Here is a 21,724-nt window from a genome sequence, read left to right on the forward strand (position 1 = left end):
TGTTGTGACAGAATGTCAGGGCACCCACTGACAAACTAAATGAATTCCAAGATGACCAGTCTCAGGGCGTCTACACACCAGTGATGCCCCAGCTCAGTTAATTCCTATAAGTGTTGAAAAGTATTTACTTTTAAAAAAGAGGGCTAGATGCAATGTGGTCTCCTGAATTGAATCCTAGAACAATGAAAGAATATTAGTGGAAAAGTGGTGAAATCTGAATATTGTGTGCAGTTTAATTAATAGTGATTGTACCAATGTTAACTTCTTAGCTTTGACAAATGCACCTTGCTATATAAAATGTTAACATTAAGGGAAGCTGAGAAAAGAGTAGACAGGAACTTTCCTCACTATCTTTGCAACTTTTCTGTCAATCTAAAATTATTTCCAAATTAAAAGTTTATTAAAAAGTGGGGAGATAATTAAGTATCAACCTATGCACACAGAAACACAACACTTGGCTGTAGCAATGTTCTCATAACAGCAACAGAGGGGAATACATCAAGTGTCATTTCAAAAATAACCCAGGGGTAAGGAAGGAAGTAGTGACTGGAAGAGTGGCTGAGTGGGCTTTTGTGTGCTACAGTCTTCTATTTCTTGACCCGAATTGGTGGTTGCACATGTGTGTTCATTTTAATTCACTGAACTATACCTTTTGATACATTACCCTTCAACTAAAAAAATAAAATTAAAACATTTCCCTATTACTGATGAAGGTTTGAATGAAGAGAACATAAGGTATATAAGTAGGAAAGAAAACCTATGTAGGGACAGATGTAATAGTTATTAAATCCTAAGTAAAATTTTCAGAGCTTGGAAATTACCAGATCCAGGAGTGGTCAGATTCCTTTATGAAGGTAGATCTGGAGATACTTAAGCCAGATTTTTGTATTTTAGCAAAGTTCCTCAGATGATTCTGACGCACACCTGGATTATAAACCACTGAACTACCCCAAGAAGGTTATGTGACCTTCCAGAGCTAGAATGTTCCAGAAATGGTGCAAGAATTCTATTACTGAACTCCTGGCCCTCTACTCTACCTATAGTTCCAAACCTTCAGCCAAGATTCCTGAGACATTATACCACTAGAGAGAAATATCAGTAAGTTCTATTAACTTTAATGTGCTTATCAAAAAGATTTTTTTTCTATCACGGTGGCTTTTTTAACCCTACAAGACAGAATCTTTTTTCCAACATATTTTCAATTTTACATTTCCAGTATAGCATTAATACATTTGTCATTTATTAAATAATGGCAAACCATAGCATCATAAAGTATTAAGACTGAAGGACTACTAACCCACCTATTCATTTTAAAGATGAGGAAACAAATGCCAGAGACAGTAATAACTTGTCAGGAGTTTCCAGAATTCAATTCTCCTTTTTTAGATTAATAAGTTAGACCAGATTTCTTCCCCATGGTTACTGTCTGAGGAGATTAACTAATATGCAATACATGATATCTTAGGTTCTTTCATGTTTAATTCAGTTTGTTGTGATTTCTGAAAATGTATCTCTTTAAAACAATTGTTGTTGTGCAACAGTGTGATGGCAAGGGAACAGAAAACAACAAAAAAAACTTGATTGAATACTTCAATCAAAGTGCTTCTTTTTTATGTGAGGATAAATCATACTGAATTAAGGGGAAATTTAAGAATATTTTTTAAGAAATAACAATTTCATGTAGGCAATTGTGAGGAAAATAACAAACATACAAGCCAAGGCCACGTGATTCTTCCACAAGCCCCAGGGTGAGAGATCGATGCCCTGCCTTGCCAAATATTCTTCGCCAGTACATCTGAAATTCAACAGAAAGAGAATATAACTTCATTCCTAGCATCTGTCAAATGTTACTCAGTATAGCCACTGTTCCTTAAAGGAGCCTAAAATTTAACCAAGCCTTTAATGATTACCCCTTCAGATGTCATAGCTAACAGTCATTGTGTGCTTACAATTTTGCTAGACACTAACAAGCAACGTGAACCTAACTTAGTTAATTCCTAAAACAATCCAATGTGATAGACATTGTACACACTTAAAAGATGAGGGGACTAAGGTTTAAGGAACTTGACCAGGTTTACAGAGTCATACTTCGAATCACCGAGTTTTTAGCCTACTCAAATTTATTGGTTTCCAAATCTGTAATGCTGCTCTCTCCAAAGGGCAGAAATATTTATCAAGTAATAGTTCCCTTATCCCTGATAAAAAAAAAATCCGCTTAAACAGATGACACCTGTGACCCTTACTAAGCTGATCAAAGCTCTTACAGTACTCTTTACCCTTACAAATTGCCATAAAAAACAACACAGGCTAAGAATTCCAAAACCAGGAAAAGAGGTGTGCATGGGTTTCCTGCCAAAGTCACGTTCTGTCAGCTCTTACACCAAGACTGTGATGAGCATCACAGATGCTCAGGTACAAGACATTCCCAGCAGACTCAGCTATTAGGTTTAAGCCTTAAGTGGTAGCTAGAGTAGAGCAGGATGAACTCCTTGCCACAGGTTAGGAAATCACCTTGTACTAAAATGACCTTGGACAGCCACAGTTACTGCCTGATACCATTTTTGTGCAACTCTTGGGAATTCAGCAATTCAAAAAACATACATAGCCTCTCTTTCACTATAAGAATAGCTTCCTCCTGGCCGGGCGCGTGGCTCACGCCTGTAATCCCAGCACTTTGGGAGGCCGAGGCGGGTGGATCACGAGGTCAGGAGATCAAGACCATCCTGGCTAACACGGTGAAACCCCGTCTCTACTAAAAATACAAAAAATTAGCCGGGTGTGGTGGCAGGCACCTGTAATCCCAGCTACTCAGGAGGCTGAGGAAGGAGAATGGTGTGAACCCAGGAGGTGGAGCTTGCAGTGAGTGGACATTGTGCCACTGCACTCCAGCCTCAGTGACAGAGCAAGACTCCGTTTCAAAATAAAAAAAAAAAAGGAATATCTTCCTTCTTTGTCTTCTGAGGATGAAGCCTCATCTTAAGCTACCATGAAGCCCATGGTCGTTCCTCCTTATCTGGTCCCATTTTTCCCATCCACTTCATCCTGACCACCCTGATCAAGCCAAAAGAGAGGGACAGAATAAAGAAAACCTCTCTGTATAGAGGATTTCCTGTGAATAATTCAAAAGAGTAATTTGTCCTGTTATTCAGAATTATTTATATTCTACTTGAACATTCAGGAGATTGAGGATAATATCAACATTCTCTTTTCTCTCATTAATTTATGTATCAAAATCAAACCATTAGCAATCATAGAAAAGGAATGTGTTACTAAATTCTTAAAACAATATTATCTAGTGTTATTAGTATCTGTTTTAACATTATGTGAAAACAGGGGTTTTTCTCAACTTACTCAAGTGTTTCTTGTTTTTTTAGAGGATAAATCGATTGATAGGGAGTATTCCAAATTAATTTAAAAACAACAACACATGACTATGCGGCCTTTGATTTCATGATGTCTTCCAAATGCACGAGGCAGTGGAAGTGCCAGGATCTTGGCAGAGAAATGTTCACTTTCTTTGTGCTATTGCTGCCTATTTCATTCTTACTACTGTCCATGGGTTGGGCTCAGAAGTATCCGTGAGTTCACGGACCCATAGATTTCATATAATCCATACAGTTCAGGGACCATAAGCCCTTGATAAAATATCAAAGCACCTCACTTCAATCTCAAATGCTCTGAAAACCAAGAATTCAAACCCACAATCTAAATATCAAAAGGATCTTTTAAAAGGCCCAAAACAAACAATAAGAAACAAACATAAGAAATATTGCTGCACGTTAAAGACAATTTTTACTGCGGCAGAATACTGAGGGGTTGTGCCGCGTGTTCATGTGGATTCATGCACAACAACTCACTTTATAGATGAGAAAACGTAGGCTCAGAAAAATTCAGTGCCCCTGGAAGGACTCATACAGATCTAAGCCCAGTGGCCTTTATACATCACACCATGGTAGTAACAAAACTCATTTTGACACTGAACACAAACTTACGTTGCATAGTTACAAGTATTGTTTGCTGTTGCATTGAGTCCTGGGCAGAAGTTTTGTCCCAAAAATTCATTATGCTGCAAAGCCTATAACACAAGTGGGAGCAGGGCAAGGTAAACAGTTTTAAATTTCAAGAAGTTTCCAAAGAGTTATCACAATCATGCCCTCTGAGTTTAATCTTTATTGTTATTTCTAAAAACATATTCACAGTCTTTGTCTCACCAAACCAACTAATGTTATTTTCCCTGGCAATCAAGAAGCCTAGGGTTGGGATTTTGGCTTCCAATACAAAAGAAGTAAAGTATTTTGCCAAAGCGGGAGACCTCTGGCTATACTACACCATAGCTCCTTCCTCCTTCTCTCCCCAATTTTGTAACCCCATAAACATTCTAATTAAAATGATACAGTGGTGCTCAATGAGTATTGTCAATTTACAGTGACAATCTTTTGTTCTTGTTTGTTTTCATTGGAACCACTTGTAATTCTTGGAAGTTAGAAGCTCGGTTATACTATATTAAGACACAGATAGTTTACTTTGGAGTTAATGAGCTTGCAAAAGCCAATATGACTATGCTTATTATATGGTCTTTGTTCTTCTAATTTTCCTTTCATTATAAACATACATATTCTAGTCTCCCAGCCTCTCATTTATTTCCTTATTGAACTGAAACGCAACAATATGCTTTTCATCAATTAGCCAATCTTTCTCCTTTACTAGGAGATATCTCCCCACTCTTCAGCCCTTTAAAGGATGACTGAGGAAAATAGCAAATGACTCCCCAGCCTTGTGTTAACCAAGGCTAACAGGAAATTCTCATTCCTTGCTCCTAAAAGGGAGTTTCTGGATGGGAGACTTTCACAGCTCATGGTCAGGGAAATGAAATGAGGACGCTTGATTTCCATTGTTCCTAGCTTGGGAATGCAGTCACAACGACAGACAAGGAAGACATACCGTAAATCCATATCGTGGAATGCTGAAGTACTGAAGCCATGAGAGCCAAGATGCAATGGTTGTGAGATTGACCAACAGACCTGAAAAAATCTACAAAAAGCAAATACTAAGAGTCAGGCCTGCTTGAGTAATTTCATGCAGAATTCTAGAGAATACCCTCTTCAAGTCCCTACCACCTTGTAAGTACTTCTTTTAAAAGCAACTCTTTACTGAAGTTCTTTCCACTTACTCTAGACACTCACTAAACTCTTCTCCTCTGCATGTGCACATCTCTATATAGCTGAAGTAATTTATGGTTTTAAAGGAAGAACAAAATATCTAATACATATTAGATATTCCATTTAATCAGAAGATCCTCAATTGTCAAGACTATGTACTCAACTTTATTTGTAACTGCACACAATGCAAGGTCAAGAAGCACTGACTATTCTAATGACACAACCACTATGTGTGCTCACCAATACACCTGGCATTGGAAGAACCTATACCAGATAAATCCTGAGCATCACACACCCACTGCACCTCACATGATAAGATTTGTTATTTACAAAGGTTTGCAGTCTATATCCATATGACTTTAGCAAGGATATGAGGTTCTGAATGCAGGCTTAACATAACCCAAAGTCTAGAACTGATACAGAGTATAATGTGGTGAGAGGTAGAGTATAAACTGGATCAGTGCTATCATTTAAAGCTGCCAAAAAGCAATAGCGCAATGGAGATGCCAGGAAGACCTGATGAAGATTGACAAGAGAACTAATTGCCACCACAAGCATACTGGTATACGCATAACAATGATGATGTTGCTGGTATGACAATATATATTCAGACTTGACCTGACCAAGTGCTTAGCATATAACACAGCATCTCTGAGTAAAATACAGTTTTACGACTAGTTTTTAATGTTCTGTATAGAAATCTTTAAATAATAATAAATCAAACAAAACATTTGTATTTGCTGGATGACAGTATGGGAAATATAAACAAGCCTATCACTTCCTCATTAATGTTTGCATTGGTAGTTTTCAAATCCAGAAATGGAAGAATTAAACTATGGCAAGAGTTTGTGCTAATTATTTTTATTTAAAGACATCTACTCCTACTCTAGCAAACAGGACATGTTCCTGTCAAGTATGATGTTGAAGGGGAAAAAAATGTAACTGGTTTCGTTCACCTGTTGATTCCTCTATGTGCAAAATTTAGGGGCATGTAAGATTAGGACTAAGTAACCAAAAAAAAAAAAAAAAAAAAAGATAAGCAGAAACATATTGAATGTCAGGAACGAAACCCAGAAAGGAGGTACTTAGTAGTGTGTGAACTCTGCAATTTTCCAATATTTTTAAAACACTCTTTTTCAAAATACAAGAGGGAGCCAAAATAGACTACTCAAACCATACTCTGTTCTGCTTCTTATGAGGCTTAACGTGTCTTGGAAAACAGTATTATAAATCCAACCAAACCATCTCTGCTGGTGGGTAAACAAGCTAGCAGTTCAATGCTGTATGTGGGAACTTTAAAACAGAAATTAAACATGTAAAAAAAAAAAAATAAGCTAGCAGTTCTCTAATGCCAGCATGAAAGTCGGGCAAATAATCTGTCATTCTCAAGAGAATCTGCCGATCAAATGTCTTCTGGCTTTTGAAATTCCAATTTATTAAGGTTTCATAATATGTCACCAAGAAACACCTTTTAAGAGCTCATAGTAACAATATTAACTAAAATTATTGGAACTACATTAGAACAGTAGCAAAAAAGGTTGGATAAGGGCAAAGAGGAAAGTTAGTATATTCTCTAACATAATCTATTTCAGTAGACGGCCTTAAGTAAAGCAGAGTCCCATTTACAGAATCCTCAAAACAGGCTTTACATGACAGGTGAATGTGCAGGGAGACATGAAGGAAAAAAACAATTCCTTATCAGAGCAAACACAGTTCAGACTCACCATCATAAACACAAAACAGATGGTCATGAGAAGTGTTGCTACAGAAACCACACTCTGACCTGCTGCTATGGCCAGTGCCATAGAACTGGCCGAATAGGCCACCATCATAAGGGTAAACATCATAACGAAGAAGGCGTCTGCCTTTGGCTTCAATCCTTAGTCAGAAAGAGAAGAAGTAGTTAACCCAACTGCCTAGGTCACCGTATGTTTGGGATTGCTTATTATGCAAATTTAATACTAATATTTTGAGAAACTAATATTAGAATGAAAAAAAGTCATCCACTCTCCAACCACCCTGGGTCTCCAATGTTGTGTCTGTCCATGTAACTGCATAAAGTTCTCATATTTTATACCAACTTCATAAGCACTGGTCCTTATAACACTTATGTGCCATTATGTGTAATTACGAACAATTTCTGAGTTCCTGAGATGAAGAGTTACAGGCAGTACAACTAGCCAAAATTCACCTGCCTTCTCTTTTCACAGGAAACTCATCAATAGCACATTCATTTGCCCATACATCCCCACATTACTCATTGTGTGCTGTAACTTTGTGAGTGAAGGGACTGGGACGATCAGGATGCCATGACCTCGCAGTGGTTGTAGTATCTGGGGGAGGGGGAGGGGGCCTCCATAACCCAAGCCTCCCTAGACAGATCACCACATCACTCTGGATTGAAATGGGACTAAATTACATTTCATAAACTGCTTTCTAAACTGTAGTGAGCTAATACTACAGGTAATACAATCTGAAGATTTGAAACAGCCACAAGAACAACAATCAGGAGTCTGGAGATCTAGATCCTAACCCTGATTGTTTAGGACACACCTATTATTTGTCAAATGGAAGGTTTAAGCTCAATCGGTAGTTCTTATCTTATAGTGTCAAAATATATATTTCTGGGGGTTTTGTGTGTGTGCATGTGTGTATCAGTGAAATATATGGAAATGAGATGCAAGGAGCCTGGAGGGAAGCCTGAGCATAATGCACAAATGAGTCTCCACATCTACCAAACAAGTATTTTTTTTTAATTAACAAGCCCCAAAAGTCACCGTCTTTCTCTCATTAAAGAAGCAGGGATGGGGAATATATATTAAATAAATACATATATATATATATTTAATCATTCTATGCATCTCTAAGAGATTAAATATATTTAATCATTCTATATATCTCTAAGTGTGTGTGTGTGTATATATACATATATATAGAGAGAGGGAGAGATAGATAGATAGATAGATAGATAGATAGATAGATAGATAGACAGACAGAAAACATTGATAGGCTATAAATATCCCAGCTTCTCCAGCATAGTCTCAAAGTTTTACAAATTCTTTCCATGTTTGTGTATAACACAAGCATCTCTCAGTAAAGTGTAGTTTTATAAGTGGTTTTAAAAGTTCAGGCTGGGCACATCTGCTCATTCCTGTAATCCCAGCACTTTGGGAGGTTGAGGTAGGAGGACTACTTGAGGCCAGGAGTATAAGACCAGCCTGGGCAATACAGTGAGACCCAATCTTTACCAAAAACTCCATCTTTATGTGTGCCGGTAGTCCTAGCTACTCAGAGGCTGAGGTAGGAGGATCACTGGAGCCCAGGAGGTTGAGGCTGCAGTGAGATATGATCACTACTGCACTCCAGCCTGGGTGACAGAACAAGACCCTGTCTCAAAAAAACAAAACAAAGCAAACAAACAAAAAAGTTCAGTTGGGAAACAGTCTTGAAAAAATAGCTGACAGTGAACAACTATTTCAGAGTGCAAAATGGACAGGTGTTTCCTTATCTCATGGTTTGGTTTATAGTTTTGAGAACCAAAAACATGCTTGCAAGGTGCAACTGACTTCACCCATAGGCAAGACTAAAGACATGTCCTTTTTTGTTTTGTTACATACTTACCTAACATAAAGTACACTATACAGGTAAATATAATACTTGGTAACATCCTCATGGGTAATAAATCAGATAACAGTTTTCCAAGGAAATAAGATGACACTCTGTAGTATCCGCTGATGTATTCATGTCTATAGAACAAAAATACATATCATACATCCCAGATTAGTTTAAGAAGCCACAGGGCAGGCTAGACTTGTCTGTTACAGACCTCTGCTGACAGCAGGGGTCGAACAAGCCAGCTTCCCACATCCTCAGGGCTAGACCCACTATGCATGCCCATGAATACCTTGGGTGCCAGCCTCCCTGGGACAGCATCCCATGAAGCTCTGTGCACAGCCCCTCTTCTCATGACACAGTTCCCTGCTATTGCTGCTCTTTCTATCTCCTGAACACTCAGTCCAGGGAAACAGATTCCACACATCCTCCCTCTCTTCAAAGAATGCTTCTTTTCCTTCTTCGACGTTGGCTTTCCTTGAAGAACAGCACTTCAGTAGCCAATTTTGATAGGAATAGAAGCTTTTCTTTTTCCCTATTTCTGATGAGGAAGTTGGCCTGTTATTCTCCAAGCCCCCCAGTGCAGCTTCAGATGACTAAGCTCTTCTTACTTCTTCTACTCTCAAGTTAAAAAAAGAAAAAGACTTCTTCTTTCAATGATCATGTCTTCCAGCCATACATCCCTGTCAACTACCAAATTGTAATCTTTCCTCTTCCTGACATCTTTCTCCCACAATTCCAAACTCTTCCACTTCCTTCATTATTTCCCTTTCTAATAATTCCTATATGTGACATGTACATTTGGGCAAATGTGATCCATCCTTGAAAAATACCCAGCCTGGGAAACATAGTGAGACCTTCTCTTTACAAAAAAAAAAAAAAAAAATAGCCAGGTGGCCAGGTGCAGTGGCTCACATCTGTAATCCCACCGCTTTGGGAGGCCAAAGGGGGTGGATCACCTGAGGTCAGGAGTTTGAGACCAGCCTGGCCAACATGGCGAAACCCTGTCTCTGCTAAAAATACCAAAAAAATTAGCTGGGTATAGTGGCGGGCGCCTGTAATCCCAGCTACTTGGGAGGCTGAGGCAGGAGAATCGCTTGAACCTGGGAGGTGGAGGTTGCAGTGAGCCAAGATCGCACCATTGCACTCCAGCCTGGGAGACAGAGTGAGACTCTATCTCAAAAAAAAAAATAGCTAGGCATGCCAGTTACTCAGGAGGCTGAGGTGGGAGGACTGCGTAAGCCCCGCAGGTCAAGGCAGCAATGAGCCATGATCATGTCTCTGGACTCCAGCCTGGGAGACAAAGCAAGACCCTGTCTCCAAAAAAAAAAAAAGGAAAATACAAGAAATTAAACCAGGCTGCTCTTTACTGTAAGAATGCCTTCTGGCTCGTGCCACTTCCCTGGTCCACTGAGGGCTAAGCATGGTCACATTCTTTGTCGACTTAATCTCTCCACTTCCAAGTTGCTGCTTAATCTCTACCAAACCCCCCAAACTTTTCTTGTGAAGGTCATCAGTATTTACTAAAAACAAAAGATACTTTTCAGTCCCTTTATTGCTTGCTCTCTCCAACATTTGGATTTTCTGACTGTACTCAAATATAGAAAAGCTCTTTTCTCTGGATATCAGGTCCCAAAGGCTCAGGATTTTCTTCCTTACCTCTGGCTGCTTTTTCTCAATGAATATTGGTAACCCCTATACATATTTTCAAAACATCATGTTGTACATGAACAATATATACAATTTTTATTCACCTATTTAAAAATAATTTTTAAAAAGTACTGGTAATCCTCAGGATCCCATCCTTAGCCCCAACCCCAGATGTAATCAGTCTAACCAATAGCCCCTGCTGCTGGACAGCCCTGTTCCCAGAACAAAGACGTACTCACATGAAGAGCTTCTTCTCTACCACAAAGAGTTCCACGGCCGACACGCTGCTGAAACACTGGTTGGTCGTCAGGAAGAAGAGAACCCCAGCTCTGCCATGAAAAGGGGAACCAAATCACCGCAGTCAACTCAGCATTCTTAGATAGATTTTCTACCCACAAAACTCCACAAATGACAGTGTGTAAAGTTAGGCAGGAAAAAAAGGGAAACTGTTCTGGTTGAAACAGGGAAGCGTGAACCCCATCAAGCCTCTCCCCATCTCTTATGTCTCCACAGTGGTACCCCTGGGACTACATATTATAGCTCATTTTGAAATTCACAGTCTTGGATTGTTGTGGAATGAATTGCGTCTCCCCCCACCAAAATTCATATGTTGAAGCCCCAACCCCCAATGTGATGGTATTTGAAGATGGGTCCTTTGGAAGGTAATTAGGTTCAGATGAGGTTACAGGATAGGGAGGTGGGGAGAGTGTAATGGGAAGAGCGTCCTAATAGGAAGAGACACCAGAGCTCTTGCTCTGCCACACAAGGAACAGCAAGGAGGCAAGTCTGCAAGCCAGGAAGAGGGCCCTCACCAGAACCCAGCAATGCTGGCATCCTGATCTAAGACTTTCAGACTAGAACTGAGAGAAAATGCATTTCTGTTGTTTAAGCCACTTGCTCTATGGTATTTTGGTATGGCAGCCAGGCCAATACATAATTTTAACTAACAAAAATGCCAAGTACCATTCCTAATGTACGAACAGAAAAGTGGTAAGCTAAATAAAGTCTGCAAAGGTTAAGAAATTCAATTAGCCACTTTGATTTTAAAGTTGAACAAAGAATGTAAGTCATGTGGAAGCAAAATGAAAGACAGTGAAGGGACCCTTCAATCAACCCCTTATTATATGCATAATGTACGTGCACCACACCACCATCAGCAGGGCCGTGACATTATCCTTGACCATGCTAAGACAGCCAGCCCTCTATGAGGTTTCCAGAGTGCTCAGAGAAAACCAAGACACTTACTGATAAAGAAAAATCTAATTTGTTTATCGTAATGAAAAGGAACACTATTAGTGCTTGTTTCTCAGTGAAGTAACTGAGATTTAAAAAGGAAAATGTTGGCCGGGCACAGTGGCTCATGCCTGTAATCTCAGCACTATGGGAGGCCGGGTCGGGAGGATCACGAGGTCAGGAGTTCAAGACCAGCCTAACCAACATGGTGAAACCCCACCTCTACTAAAAATACAAAAATTAGCCAGACGTGGTGGCGGATGCCTGTAGTCCCAGCTACTCAGGAGGCTGAGGCAGGAGAATCGCTTGAACCTGGGACGTGGAGGTTGCAGTGAGCTGAGATCGTGCCACTGCACTCTAGCCTGGGCAACAGAGCAAGACACTGTCTCAAAAAAATAAAAAATAAATAAATAAATAAAAAGGAAAATGCTAATCTACACTTTGATACAAATATGAATTTTATGAAAGCGTGCCAACATCCCTGAAACACCATAACAAAATAATATAATTGACAGTAAGGGTGTGAGTTGAAACTGAAAAAGAGGTAAGTGACACATCATTTAAATGGCGTAAAAACAAGAGAACATTTTAAAAAACGCAAAACCAAGTGAACAACACAATTACATTAAAAGAAAAAAAAGAGTCCATAGATACCTAAAGAACAAAGATCTAAGGGAACAGGCTAGGGTCTTTTTTGTTTTATTTTATTTTTAGAGACAGAGTTGCCCTCGGTCACCCAGGCTAGAGTATAGTGGCATGATCATAAACTCACTGCAACTGAGTTGAACTCCTGGCCTCAAGCAATCCTCCCAGCTTGGCCTCCCAAAGTGCTGCAGTTACAAGTGTAAGCCACGGTGCCCAGCCAGAACAGTTTTAAAAGTATGTACATATAATTAAAATGAATGAAAAATAGCCAGGCCTGGTAGACATGCAGTTATCTCACTTTCTGTACACAAATAAACCGAATATCAAGTAAAAAGCTAATTTCAGAACATGGAACATAGCAAAGATTCAATTCAATTTGTTGTCTTAAATCTATCAGTACAGTAATGTTCATAATGATTCTGAAAAAGTAGACAATGGAAACGTTCCTTCTAAATACCAAGATGATTTATTTTAAACACAGTTTTCTCTTATTAAGGAAGTTAATTCATTCTAATTCTTTCAAGGTGGTAATCCACATCTGTTATATCTACTTATTGGTCTGAATATTTTTTATTTTGATTTTTAAAATTATAAATTGGCATATTATGGTTGTATATATTTGTGGGGTACCAAGTTATATGATTCATGAATCATAATTGTGAAATAATTAAATCAAGCTAATTAACACATTCATCGCCTCAAACATTTATTTTTTGTGGTAAAAGTATCTTAAATTTTAGCAATTCTGAAATTTATGTTATTATTTACTGTGTTCACCACATTGTGCAATGTATCTCCAAAGAAAAATCCTTATTCCTCTTGTGTAACTGAGGTTTTGTACCCTTTGACCATCATCTCTCCATTCCCCACACCCCTCTGGCCTCTGGTAACCACATTCTACTGTCTCTTTCAGTTCCATTGTTTCAGATTCCACATTAAGTGAGATTATGTGACATTTCTGTGCTTAGCTTTCTGCGTTTGGCTTATTTCACCTGGCATAATATTCTCCAATTCCATCCATGTTATTGCAAATGGTCTTTTGTTTTTCCGTTGTGTATATATACCACATTTTCTTTAACAAATCAGACCCTTAGGGTGATTCCGTATCTTGGCTATTGTGAACAATGCTGCAATAAATATGAGGGTGCAGAAATTTCTTCAACAAACTGATTTCACATCTTTGGGGTAAATATCTAGAAGTGAGATGACTGGATCTGAATACTATTTTTAAAGTATACCTTTTCCCTTAATATACACGAATTTGTTTAGCTATCACCACAACTCTGTAAAGCAGTTATTCCAGAGGTAGCTATTAATTCAAAGATGCTTGTACTGTACATATGATTAAAACCCAGTTTCTCAGTTACACGGGTTAGAGAAAGAGCAGAGAGTGCTTTCCTCTCTCAGAGAATTCATCCCCAAAGAAGAGAACTAAACCACTGGCCTCGAGCAGTTTTAAATTATGAAGTACTAATATTCACCCCGAACAAAACTTTGAGAACCTCTTTCCAGAGATGATGCTGAAACATTTTTTCCTAATCAATAAATCACTAATCATCCCAGGAGGGATTCAATCATATACATAGGCCACTTTAACATAGTCCAAATGCTTATTTAAAAAATGATAGTGGGGTCAATGGGAGGCAGTGGGAGGAAGAACATCAGGAAAAATAGCTAATGCATACTGGGCTTAACACCAAAGTGATGGACTGATAGGTGTAGCAAACCACCATGGCACACGTTTAACTATGTAGCAAACCTGCGCATCCTGCGCATGTACCCTAGAGCTTTGGGAAAAAAAATAAAAAGATAGCAAGCTTAAGTCAAAAATACAAATTATGAGCCCAGGAGTTCAAAGCTGCAGTGAGCTATGACTGCACCACTGCACACCAGCCTGGGCAATATTGTGAGATTCTATTTCAAAAACAAACAAATTAAAATAAGATTAATGCCCTATTTCTCCAGAAAACATCTGAAGAAACACCTAAAGTTCTTCTTTATTCTCTGGATTTTTCTACCAAGAGCTTTAATGGCCAGATTTCCAGTCCTCTTCAAAGTTCCAGTTGAGGACCAGGTTACTCCGTGTACTCCATGTCCTTTCCAAATGCTTCCTGCTGCACAATATAAAAGGCCCACAGCCTTTAGATCCTGTGATATATTCTGTGCTGGGTTAAGAAATGGCATCTACACGGCACACAAATTATCAATTACTAGCAAGTCTGGAAATAATCCAGATACCTCAGTCCTCAGGGAAAGTAAAAACATGAACAATGACATCACTCTGGTAAACTGCTGTTTAATAATACTCTCATTGTAGAGTAACACTATCTGATTCCATACAAAATAATTTATTTTACTCGAGTGAGGAATCAACTTTTATGCTTATTCTTTAAAAAATAATCAGTCTTTTCCAGACATCAAAATAGGCTGAACATAAGCGTCTTCAACTTTCCTCAATAGTAAAATGGGGACACTATCATCTACCCCCTCTAAATCACTGCGTGGTAACCTGAGACTATGGACAGCAAGCACTACAGAGCACAGTATCTGCCACAAGTGTTCTCCATACATGAAATAACCAGAACTCTGAGGGCTGTGAAATTCCTGAGTGCTTACGTTCAGAATACAATAGTCGATAAAAAGTCCCCTCATAAAATGAGGTTTTTAAGGGCCCACTGTGACTGAAACTAGGTAAGGATCACAACACTAACAAAAGTGCTAACCATATAACAGGAAAAGCTGAGTCCCACCACCATCACACCCATAAGTCAAACATATATATTAAAAAAGTGACAGAAATTAGCTCACAGGCAACGAAAGAAGAAATGGATCAATTGGACTACATCAAAGTTAAAAATGTTTATGCATCAAAGGACACTACCAATACTGAAAAGACAACCCACAGAGTGGGGAAAAATATTTGCAAATCATGTATCTATCTGATAAGGGATTAATATCTCCTCAAAAATATAAAGCACTCCTACAACTTGACAACAAAAAAACAAACAATTCAATTTTAAAATGGGCAAAGGACTTGAATAGACATTTCTCCAAAGATCCAATGGATCTCTACTATTTAAAAGGGAGAAAAAGAAAAGTGTTGGTAAGTATATAGAGAAACTGGAACCCTTGTGCACTGCTGGTAAGAATGTAAAATGGTATGGCCACTGTGGAAGATGGTATAGTAGTTCCTCAAAAAAATTAACAGAATTACTATATGACCCAGAAATTCTAATTCTGGGTATATATCTGAAGAATTGAAAGCGGGAACTAAAATACGGTTTTTTTTGTTTGTTTTTTTAAGAGACAGGGTCGAACTCTGTCACCCAGGCTGGACTGCAGTAGTGCAATCATAGCTCACTGCAACCTAGAACTCCTGGGCTCAAGCAATCCTCCCACCTCAGCCTCCCAAGTAGCTGGGACTACAGACACATGCCACCACACCTGGCTGAAAGAGATAATTTGTACACCTAGGGAGCCCTGTTTACAACAGCCAAAAGCTGAAAGCAACCCAAGTTTCCATCAATAGATGAATGGAAAAACAAAATGTGGTATGTACATACAATGGAATATTATTCAACCTTATAAAGGAAAGAAATCTGACACATGCTACATGAATGAGCCATAAAGACAACATGCTAAAGAAAATAAGTCAGTTATCAAAGAATATCTACTGTATGATTCCACTTATATGAGGGTCTTAGAGTAGTCAAGTTCAGAGACAGAAAGTAGAATGATTGCTGCCAGGGGTTAGGAGAGGCAGATATGAGATGGGAAGTTATTGCTTAATGGGTACAGATATTCCATTTGAGAAGATAAAAAGAATTCTAGAGTTGGATGGTGGTGATAGTTGCATAACAATGTAAATGTACTTAATGCCACTGAACTGTACATTTAAAAATAATTGGGCCAGGTGGAGTGGCTCACGCCTGTAATCCCAGCACTTTGGGAGGCCAAGGTGGGTGGACCCACCTGAGGTCAGGAGTTCAAAGCCAGTCTGGCCAACATGGTGCAACCCCGTCTCTACTAAAAATACAAAAATTAGCTGGGCGTGGTGGCGGATGCCTGTAGTCTCAGCTACTCGGGAGGCTGAGGCAGGAGAATTGCTTGAACCTGGGAGGCGGAGATTGCAGTGAGCTGAGATCGCATCACTGCACTCCAGCCTGGGCAACAGAGCATGACTCTGTCTCAAAAATAAACTGACTCATCCTACCCTCAATAAAAGAATGACATTTACACTATACTTGTCTTAAATTCAAATTCTTAATGGATTTTAATAAGCTTGAAGAAAGTAACAGCATTTTCTTAAAATCAAGATCCAAATTTACTTACCTGTTCTGGATTCCAGTAGAATCATTTTTTAGCCCAAAGTAAATGGCACCTATAACCAGTCCCAGTATGACCGTGACAATGATCTTTTCAAAAAGAAAAATGCAAAAAAAAGGGAAAGAGTTTCAATTAGAGATAAAAACTTACACACACCATTTATTAGTATAATATATATAGTTACATAATCAGATCTCTCCATTAAGATAAACACTCAATGGCTTGGCCAACGTCCCTGGGAGAAAATAAAACAGCATACGTTGTTTAGAATGCTTCCTAAGTTAAAAATTAAGTTATCTGTGGTTTGGGGAGAGTGGTAGGACACAAAGCACACTGCTGGAAAAGCTGGACTTCCTCCCATTGCACCACCCAGCAGTCAGTTCAGGGTCTGCTTCAGGTTACCGAGCTTGTGAATACCACACAGGATAGCAGAGCAATGCAAGTATGTAGCAAAGCAAAGTCCAAGTGCCTAAGAGTTTTGACCCTGAACTGAACTCTCAACCTTTGTGCCAATGAACATGAGTCATTTTATATTTCAAGAGGTTAAAGTGAAAACAGGATATCTTTATTCTTAACATTAAAAATAAATAAAAATTTTAAAGCACACATTAAAAAAATTCTAACAATGGAATTTTGCACAGTGAGGAAATAGGGGTGAGATGGAACCTGCCTATCCAACCTCTAGGGAGTCCATGCCTGCACTGGAAAAGTGCATTGTCACTGTCACCAAAGCATTCCGCCAGCTTTCTCTGTGCACACTCTGCGTGCTTCCACTACCCATCTCCTGTCACTGCTTCCTCATCGCTTCAGCCAGTGAGGCCTATAGCCAATGCTGCAGACCTAAGCTGCCAATTCTTTGCCGTTCTCACCTATCTTCACCACTCAATTGATTTCTATAGCTCCTAAGGAGATTGGACAAACACCACTCTTGTTTCTAAGATAAAGGGTCTCTTAAGGACACTTCAATAAGCAAAGGGTTAAGGGTTATGTTATGATATAATTTATCTGAGAAAATCCTACTTATATTTACTCATGAGTTAAATATTAAAAAACAAGAAATGGGCTGGGCGTGGTGGCTCATGCCTGTAATCTCAGCAATTTGGGAGGCCGAGGGGGCAGATTGCCTGAACTCAGGAGTTTGAGACCAGCCTGGGCAACACAGTGAGACTCCGTCTCTACTAAAAAAAAACACACACACAAAAATTAGCCAGGCATGGTAGTGTACGCCTGTAGTCCCAGCTACTCGGGAGGCTGGGGCACAAGAATCACTTGAACCCTAGAGGTGGAGGTTGCAGCGAGCCAAGATCGTACCACTGCACTTCAGCCTGGGCGACAGAGCGATACTGTCTCAAAAAATAAATTGATAAATAAATAAGAATAAACAAATAAGAAATGGTAATCTAAAGAAGACAAAATATCCTACCATATCTTGGAATCATCAAAGTTAAAAAAAGAAAATCTCAATACTGCAACAGTCTAGTGGTATCAAGATTTAAAGTAACTGATCAAGGACACTTTTGGCATGAAGCAAACCAAACTGCAAAAACAGTACCATGATCTGTGATAACTAGTTTGTGAAGAACCTAGTCTGGAAAGAACATTATTCCAATGTTTCTACTTATGAGTTGTCTTTTAAAATTCACTTAGAAATTTTGGGAGGAAATCCATTATGCTGGCGTATTTTCATTACCCTCCAACAGACCAAGCTTCCAAAATAAATGCAGAGGACTGTATCAACATGCATGCATGTATGTGCATACAAGAGTCTATATTTTCACACAGCAAAACTTTTAAGAATATTCAATTCAGGATTTTTTTTTTTTTTTTTTTTTTTGAGACAGAGTCTCGCACTGTTGCCCTGGCTAGAGTGCAATGGCGCGATCTTGGCTCACTGCAACCTCCAGCTCCCAGGTTCAAGTGACTCTCCCGCCTCAACCTCCCAAGCAACTGGGATTACATGCACCCACCACCAAGCCCAGCTAATTTTTTGTACTTTTAGTAGAGACGGGGTTTCACTATGTTGGCCAGGCTGGTCTCGAACTCCTGACCTCATGATCTGCCCGCCTTGGCCTCCCAAAGCGCTGGGATTACATGCATGAGCCACCACGCCTGGCCCAGACTTTTCAAACTAAACATTCCACATGCTTTGTCAAGTTTTCATTCAAACTTGTTATCTTATACTAACACTGAGTATTATGATTAAGATGTTTCCTAAAAGTTTCAAAGTTCTAAAAATGTTTTCAAAGTCAGCTTTCAAACATATTGACAAAATAATCAATCCTGTAACCTTGGCATGCTTTTATAAGGTGTGTCTGTGTTATTCTTTCTGGCATTAAAGAAAGGAAAACAAACAGGCAAACTAAACAATGCACAATGGAGTGCATAGACCCCATCTGCTTCCAAGGTGAGCTGTTCAGGAAACCCTTGGCACCTTAAATGAACATGCCATCTTCTCATGCAGATAATCCATTCATTCTAAGATTTTCCAAATGCAACCTTTGGAAGATGCATTATCAGAGGCCAAGTTTGAATCATGTAAAGAAATAACTAGTTCAAGCCAAAGTGCAGCTGTAAAGCAACAGATACAAGATTTATCAGTAGAGAGTCATAAAACATTTTAACAACTCAATTTTCAAGAACTCAGAATTAAAACAACATACAAAATCACAAACCATGAATCAGGAATCATTAAGCTATAGCCCACAGGTCAAATAGGGCCAGCCACCTATCTTTGTTCACCTATGAGCTAAGAATGGTTTTTTACTTTATTTTTTATTATTTTTTAGAGAGAAAGTCTCACTCTGTCACTCAGGCTGGAGTGCAGTAGTGTAATCATAGCTCACTGCAGCCTCAAACTTCTGGTCTCAAGGAATCCTCCCACGTCAGCCTTTTGAGTAGCCAGGACTACAGACACGCACCACCACACTTAGCTCATTTTATTAATCATTGAATAAAAAGTCAAGAATAATATTTCTCACAATATAAAATTTATATAAAATTCAAATTTCAGTGACCATGTATAATGTTTTATTGGAATAAAATGAAAATTACCTTTTTTTTTAAGATACGGTCTTGGCCGGGCACAGTGGCTCACGCCTGTAATCCCAGCACTGTGGGGGGCTGAAGCAGGTGGACCCACCTGAGGTCAGGAGTTCGAAGCCAGCCTGGCCAACATGGTGCGACCCTGTCTATACTAAAAATACAAAAATTAGCTGGGCATGGTGGCAGGCGCCCATAGTCCCAGCTACTCGGAAGGCTGAGGCAGGAGAATTGCTTGAACCCGGGAGGCGGAGGTTACAGTGAGCCGAGACCGCACCACTGCACTCCAGCCTGGGCGACAGAGCATGACTCTGTCTCAGAAAAAAAAAGGGGGGGTCTTGCTTTATTGCCCAAGCTGTTCTCACACTCTTGACCTCAAGCATCCTTCTGCCTTGGTCTCCCAAAGTGCTGGGATTATAGGCATGAACCACTGCACCTAGCCGGCCTTTCATTTATTATTGGAATACTGCCATGTTCATTTATTCATGTTATTAGCTTGGCTGCTTTCACACTAAAACGGCAGAGCTGACTACCTGAGACAAAGACCACTTGGTCTGCAAAGCCTAAAATATTTACTACCTGATCCTTTACAACAACAACAACAACAAAAAAAAAAAAAAAAAAAAAAAAAAAAGCCTACTCCTGCCCTAAGCTAATATTCCAGTTTTTCATAAATCTAAACAAAACTTGTCCTGCTAAGCAGATGCTCAGGGAGATACAAGGTTCTTTTCTTAGTCTAAGAGACTGCCTCTGCTCTGAACATGGCTGGAATTCCTTTTGTGAAAGTGAGTTCACTGATGAGGCAGGGAAGCTAAACCTGGAGGCACTAGGTCAGGTGTTAGCATTGGAAGGAAGCCCAGTATCAAAACATGCAGAATCTCAGTGTATGAAAAACAGCTCTGTGTTCTAATTATGCCCTCTCCAGTATTACCACATAGGTGATTTGGACAAGACATTTATAAACCATTTTTTGAAGCAAGATAATTTAAGTTATTTTCCAAGTAAGAAAAACCTAATGCATACATCACACTAAAAGAGCAATTCATTACATCATTTCACTGTTGACAATAAGTAACCCAGGTTGATCCTACCAGACTGATTCCCAAATGATATCAAATCTATGCTCAAAGAATAAAATTTTACCCTTAATTGATAGTATATAAAAGTGCCAATGTTCTGACAGAAACACCAAATTCTAAGTACCAAAAACATGTGGAGCAATTAGTATGGCTCAACTAGGGATACAAGCTCTTAGATATATTTATATATATACTTAATTAGCAGTATGGCTATACATACATATATGTGGCTATACATATATACATATATATACGTAATTAGCAGTATGGCTCAACTAGGGATACAAGCTCTTAGATATATTTTTATATATACTTAAGTATGGAAATTATGATGCACAAGTTTAAACGTCAGTAATATTTTACTAGAGCCAACAATGTGCCATCTTTTAGTACTCAACAGAAACTCAATATTGTTAATAAAAATAACAGCCCCAAAATAACCAGCTAAATTGACTTCTTTGAAGAATGGACCAATGAATTGGGAGTACTAATGTTTTGGGTGACAGAGGGGTTAAGAATAACAGAAAAGGCCAGGCATGGTGGCTCACACTTGTGATCCCAGCACTTTGGGAGGCCAAGGCAGGAGGATCACTTGAGCCCAGGAGATCCAGACCAGGACAACATAGTGAGACCCTGTTTCTACAAAAAATTTAAAAATCAGCCAGGTATTGTGGTGCACGCCTGTAGTCACAGCTACTCGGGAGGCTGAAGTGTGAGGATCACTTGAGCCAAGAGTTTGGGGTTGCAGTGAGCTATGATTGCACCACTGCACTCCAGCATGAGTGACAGAGTGAGACCCAGTCTCTAAAAAAAAAAATGTGTGAAGAAAAGAATAACAAAAACCATGAGGAATAATAATCACCAACTATCACAGAGCCAACCAAGGAATAAAGAAACATTATCTCATTTTGATTAACAGAAAGTTAATCTAACAATGAATAGCCTTGTTCTGTGAACTCAAATTTGCTTACTACATTTGTA

At 39.1% G+C, this 21,724-nt stretch overlaps 1 protein-coding gene across 7 annotated transcripts in view; it reads right to left on the reverse strand.

The window, feature by feature from the left end:
- Window positions 1-1,099: 1,099 nt before the first annotated feature.
- The window catches only part of ABCG2 (ATP binding cassette subfamily G member 2 (JR blood group)), a 142,316-nt gene continuing 121,691 nt past the window's right edge, over window positions 1,100-21,724 (reverse strand). For all 7 annotated transcript variants that reach the window (XM_054485309.2, XM_063663878.1, XM_063663876.1 and 4 more), the window contains 7 exons: window positions 16,632-16,714; window positions 10,661-10,750; window positions 8,781-8,905; window positions 6,884-7,038; window positions 4,942-5,031; window positions 3,993-4,075; window positions 1,100-1,795 (listed from right to left, as the gene is read on the reverse strand). In XM_054485309.2, the coding sequence (XP_054341284.1) occupies window positions 1,648-1,795; window positions 3,993-4,075; window positions 4,942-5,031; window positions 6,884-7,038; window positions 8,781-8,905; window positions 10,661-10,750; window positions 16,632-16,714 (774 nt within the window). In that variant the 3' untranslated portion in view covers window positions 1,100-1,647. The remainder of the gene's footprint in view (window positions 1,796-3,992; window positions 4,076-4,941; window positions 5,032-6,883; window positions 7,039-8,780; window positions 8,906-10,660; window positions 10,751-16,631; window positions 16,715-21,724) is intronic.

The sequence above is a fragment of the Pongo pygmaeus genome, chromosome 3 (genome assembly GCF_028885625.2).
Source record: "Pongo pygmaeus isolate AG05252 chromosome 3, NHGRI_mPonPyg2-v2.0_pri, whole genome shotgun sequence".
Lineage (NCBI taxonomy): Eukaryota > Metazoa > Chordata > Mammalia > Primates > Hominidae > Pongo > Pongo pygmaeus.